The 5,611-nt window shown below is 42.8% G+C and overlaps 2 protein-coding genes across 2 annotated transcripts in view; both read right to left on the bottom strand.

Annotated features, from left to right (window-relative positions):
* ndufb7 (NADH:ubiquinone oxidoreductase subunit B7) overlaps positions 1-1,355 on the bottom strand; it is a 2,816-nt gene extending 1,461 nt beyond the window's left edge. The window contains exons 1-2 of the mRNA XM_032533358.1: positions 1,083-1,355; positions 285-453 (exon numbers count right to left, since the gene is read on the bottom strand). Of these exons, the coding sequence (XP_032389249.1) occupies positions 285-453; positions 1,083-1,194 (281 nt within the window). The 5' untranslated portion in view covers positions 1,195-1,355. The remainder of the gene's footprint in view (positions 1-284; positions 454-1,082) is intronic.
* Positions 1,356-2,428: 1,073 nt separating this feature from the next.
* Positions 2,429-5,611, bottom strand: part of LOC116700298 (transitional endoplasmic reticulum ATPase) — a 10,741-nt gene continuing 7,558 nt past the window's right edge. Inside the window, 7 exon segments of the mRNA XM_032533372.1 lie at positions 2,429-2,961; positions 3,049-3,200; positions 3,977-4,135; positions 4,334-4,463; positions 4,583-4,761; positions 4,865-5,077; positions 5,179-5,301. Coding sequence (XP_032389263.1) covers positions 2,856-2,961; positions 3,049-3,200; positions 3,977-4,135; positions 4,334-4,463; positions 4,583-4,761; positions 4,865-5,077; positions 5,179-5,301 — 1,062 coding nt within the window. The 3' untranslated portion in view covers positions 2,429-2,855.

Genomic DNA, 5,611 nt, shown 5'->3' on the forward strand with positions numbered 1-5,611 from the left:
TTTTCCTGGTTTTAAAGGCTGCATTACAGTAAAGTGATGTCATTTTCTGAACTTACAAGACTGTTGTAACTGTTGTATTATTTGCCTTTACCCACTTGGTCATAATATCCACATTATGGATGATTATTTATAAAAAATCTCATTGTTTAAATATTTTGCTACAAAATCATTGCGGTATTAATATCGAGGTATTTGGTGAAAAATATTGTGATATTTGATTTTCTACACATCACCCAGCCCTAGTCTATCCTACAAAAAACAAAACAATTAAACCCAACACTTACTCCTGGTGTTCGCAGTAGTCCCAGTCGTGTCTCTCATGCTTGCAGGCCAGGAAGTTGGGCCAGTTGTCCCTCTTGCACTTCATGAGTTTCAGGAGGTATTGGGCACAGTAGTCCCTCTGCTCCAAAGGCAGCTGGGCCAGGTTCATCTGCTCCTGGCTCGCTACCATCTCTGGCAAAGGGACACAAATGTGCATTGTCGTCTTTCAATGTACAAGGACCTGTTACTATTTGTTGCTACATGGATGGCTGTGGGAATGGGCGAATACAGAGTCTGGTATGCAAATTCTGTCCAGAATGGAGGCTATGTATATATTAATAATACATACTCATCTAAGGAATTTCTAGATGCTCTAACTTTTCTATACGAATATTTAGACCAATGTCAAATGCTTTTCCGTGCACCACACTCAGGCGCTAGATTGATAATGGTCCATTTGTTGGTTTGAAAAGGTGACTTTGTCTAGGTGGAGTCTACTGACACCGACTTCCAGAGGTAGCAACAATTTACAGAACAAGTTGGAGCACATGGTTCGAAATAAGCGGTAAAGGGTAATACATATAGCAAGTTAGGTAGAACAAGGCAAACTACAGCTGCTTACTTGACACTGAACTCCTCAAACACCAGTTACCGTTAAGCTAACCAGCGTATTATTGCTCTCATTAGCGCAAAGCTAACTCGGCTAACGTTTGACGTGCCAACCTAGCATGGCTGACAGGGAAATCTGTTCCTCTTCAAATTATTTTTAAAACATGCAAAATGCAGTATGGGTTTCTCTGAGCTGGTAACTGCTGACAAACCTCTCTCGCGTCTCTCTGGAAAGCCAAACTGGGGGTCGAACTCGTATTTCCTCGCTGGGTCCGGCTCGGTGTCCGGCTCGGTGATATACCGTCTGCCCAGGTGAGCTCCCATGGCAGCGACAATGTTTATACACAGTTAGCTAAAATTGATTATATTTGTTTGTTTCGGTTCCGCATTAATTTAATATTTCAAACAGGATTCTGCTGTCTGCCATTCGGTCACCTCCACAAGCCCCCTGATGCTACTTCCGCCTCTCACCGGAAATAAACAGCCGAGCGGTACTCAATAGAACACCTTCCCTCTAGACGAGTAACAAAGGTTCCGCTGGAATTTGGACCCAGACCCTCATGGGCCTTGAAGGCCTTGGGTTTACTGTTATGTTATGTTATATATATATATATATATATATATATATATATATATATATATATATATATAGAAGATATATATATATATATCTATATATATATATATTATATATATATACACTACCGCGTCAAAAGTTTGGGGTCACTTAGAAATTCCATTGCACTCCATTATAGACAGAATACCAGCTGAGGTCAGTTGCATTGTTTTTTACAGGTCAGCAGTTTTCAAATTACATTATGTGCTTACATAATTGCAAAAGGATTCTCCGGTTTTTCCTCAGTTAGTTTTAAAATGATATCAGATTAGTAAACAGAATGTGCCTCTGGAACATTGGATCAATGGTTGCTGAATGGGCAATGTAGATATTGCATTAAAGATCAGCCACCACTCCGATCAGCTGGTATTCTCTCATAATGGAGTGGCATGGAAATTTGTAAGTGACCCAAACTTTTGACCGGTAGTGTATATATATATATATATATATATATATATATATATATATTATATATATATGATATATATATATATATTCTTAGTCTGAATATTCCATTCAGATTTATTGTATCGGGGTGTATTGAATTGGGATAATTATTATTATTGTTACTATTTTCTGGGTGATTTGTGTGAACCAACCCTTTGTTTTGATGAATCTTAGAGGAGCCTCTGCCACATCTAGTCTTGACACCCAATCTGTTTATATTGTGTGAACATGATGCACATTCATATGTGTTTAATAAAATGGGCTTTCTTTTTTCACAGCAGATATATAATATGAAAGTGCAGGTGTTTCTTATAACAGTAACAACGGTTGTAAACAAGTATCCCAGTAAGCCATGACAGTGTGACGATGAGCCAGCTACAGAATATCCATGACGCTGAAACAGAATCATGCCCCCCACTGTATCATCTAAACTTTACTCTTAAATTACGCTTTTCAGAAATACTGCTTTCAGTATTACAAAATAAAGAGTGATCATAGAGGCATACAAATACATTTATTGACCACATTTTAAACTCACACATGCACATAACTTACATAACTTCTATAGAGCAAACAGATTACAGTGTGAAAACCCAAAGATTTTATGTTATTAGGGTTGATGCATTTATCATTCTATCTTAGTGCCACTGTCTTGCGAGTGTATACATGTTTACATTAAAACAATCACATTTTCTTACAATTAAAGCTAGACAGACATCTGTCATTTGATTTAATTGAATTTATGTTTTTTTCAGTCTTTAAAAAAAGATTCCTTAAAACGATTATTATTTCCCCATGTTTCCCTTTGTGTCTTGTCATTTCCACTCCCGTATGCTTCGGTTTCCATTCCTCTGAGGAAGCCAAGCACAGCAGTGGAATAGGAAAACGCTTTGCCGCTGTTCAACTATTTGATGAGATTTTGTCACTGATAGAGATCGTCATTGCTTTCCTCTCTGTACTCGCCTGGCCTTTCTGACCCAGAGCCTGACCCCTGACCTCCAGACCGGGTACCAGTAGCAGAGGGGAACCTAGGTGAGGGAAAAAGGAATACGTTTTGTAGAAATCAAGACTACATTTTCTGTAGTGACACAAGTGTTGTACTTTCATATGTGTACCTGAAGTTTCCAAAACCTCGGCTCTGCTGCAGAGTTTGGGCAAACATTTCATATTTGCGGATGTCACTGTCACTGACAGAGCGACGAGCAAAGCGCATTGCCTCTTCAAAGTGGTCCTTCCTGATCTCGGGGACTGGATCAAAGTCCTCATCCTGCAGGCAGAGAAACATTAAGAGGTGTGTGTGTGTGTGTGTGAGTGTGAGTGTGAGTGTGGGTGAGGTGAGTGTGAGTGTGTGTGTGGGTGTGGTGTGTGTGTGTGTGTGTGTGTTCCCAGTCACAAGGCTGAAAGTTACAAAACCCAAAGCCGCCCTTTAGTGAACTTTCCATCTACCACAGTCTCTTCTGTACCCTGCACACACAGCTTGTGGTATGCTTTGAGGAGTGGAGCATGTTGTTTGTGTTGTGTGTGTGTGGGTGTGTGTGTGTGTGTGTGTGTGTGTGTGTGTGTGTGTGTGTGTTTCAGAGAGACCCAATTATCAGTCTTCTTTTTAACACATCATAGCACTGTCACGGCACCCTATCTTCCCATTGGCTGTTCAGCGTAGCTGTTGTGCAGGGTAAGTTAGTACTTACGAGTAGGTGGGGCTTAAGGAGGGAGGGACGATTGAGAGGAGCTGAGAGGAGATCCCCCTTTGTGTTAAAGTTGTTGTCCGCGTCTTTAAATGTCTACAAATGAACTGTCAAAGGAGCACTTATGCTAAATAGCTTCAGAGTAGGGAGAGCAGGCTCACCGGGTGACGGATTGGAGCAGCACCGGGATCGGTAGGCCTTTTCACCTTACCTTACCAGAACAAATTCATATATGCGCAGGCGGCCAAGGCCTGGAAGCCCCTGGTTGAGTAATGACAGAATCAAATTTTCCCAGGGTTGTGGTTATGCCGTGACAGTACGCTGAGGTGTAAAGAAGCAAGAAGGGCTGCAGCACTACCATGGGGATGCCTGGCCTGGTTTGCCTCTGACGCTCAGCCTTGATCTCGGCCTCGATGGCCTCGCGTATGGCCATTTTACAAGCCCGCTGGCAGATCTCTGTCAGGTCAGCTCCGGAGAAACCATCTGTGATGTCAGACAGGTAGTCCAGATCAACATCCTACAAGAATGAGGTGTTAAAAGAAAGAGAAATGGCAGAATAGGAGCATTCCTTATAATGATTACTTGTTATACTTAAATACGTTATACCACAGTATAAAGGGACAAAACAGCCATTTTCTGTTCTCCCTCTTGTGTGCAGAAGGAAGATACTGTAAAGAGAAATGTATCTCCATATGTGTGTGTGTGTATCACTAACTCGTGCGACAGGGGACTTGCGGAGGTTGGCATTTAGGATTGCAGTGCGAGATGGTTTGTCTGGGAGTGGGATGTAGATGAGCTGGTCCAAACGGCCCGGCCGCAGGATGGCAGAGTCTATGATGTCTGGTCTGGTGTGATAAGACGAGTAATGAAAGTGAGATGAACACAGAGGTAAAGATCGTCATCTCAACATCCAGTGTACTGACCTCTCAATCCATAATCATTAAATACAAAATCACACATGCACCTGTTTGTGGCACCAATAATGAAGACATTCTTTTTGTCTGACATGCCGTCCATCTCTGTTAGTATCTGATTGATGACTCTGTCAGCTGCACCACTTCCATCCCCACCTCCGCCTCCTCTAGATTTGGCAATGGAGTCTAACTCGTCGAAAAACAAGATGCAAGGGGCTGCCTGTCTGGCCTGTAGGCAGAGAAGGTCAGCAAGGTTACAATGTGAAACAAATCCTCTTACCTCTGTCCTTCTACAATTATTATTCATTTTCCATTCCTTTCTCTGTTCTCACCTTATCAAACACATCTCTGACATTGGCTTCCGATTCTCCAAACCACATGGTCAGCATCTCGGGTCCTTTGATAGAAATAAAGTTGGCTTGGCACTCATTGGCAATGGCCTTAGCCAGCAGGGTTTTCCCACAGCCCGGAGGGCCGTAGAACAACACGCCGCGAGATGGAGTCATACCAAACTTCAGGAACTTGTCCGGATACTCGACAGGGTACTGGGGAGAGTGAGATGAAGATGGATGGGATTGTTGATGGGGCTTGGGTTTTTAGGTATGTGCAGAGCATGGGGTTGTGAGTGTGCGAGTGTTTCTTCCACCTGAACGAGTTCTTGCAGTTCTCTCTTGACCTGGTCCAGTCCACCGACATCCTCCCAGTTCACCTGAGGCACCTCTGCAACAGTCTCTCTCAAAGCTGATGGGTTGCTCTGACTCAGCGCCCACTGAGGGAGGGACATGATGAGTGTTAGGGAAAGGTAGTCTTGCATTGCCAGACCTTTCTCCACAGCGCTCAGGAGGAGGGTCTGGCTTGTCCACACAACATTCCGGGTTGGGAGAAAAACATACTCTGGTTTATTGTCATTTATTTAAACCAATCACAATCATCTTGGGTGGTGCTAAGCACCGTCCTGAGCATCAGCACCTCTGCAAAATAGCCTTTAGAAGGAACTTGTTTTGGTGGAACGTGCACGTTCAAAGGTTGTTTAAGTTGTCCAACAGATAACGCGGATTGGACAGATAGTCTAGCTAGCT

The sequence above is a fragment of the Etheostoma spectabile genome, chromosome 2 (genome assembly GCF_008692095.1).
Source record: "Etheostoma spectabile isolate EspeVRDwgs_2016 chromosome 2, UIUC_Espe_1.0, whole genome shotgun sequence".
NCBI classification, from domain to species: domain Eukaryota; kingdom Metazoa; phylum Chordata; class Actinopteri; order Perciformes; family Percidae; genus Etheostoma; species Etheostoma spectabile.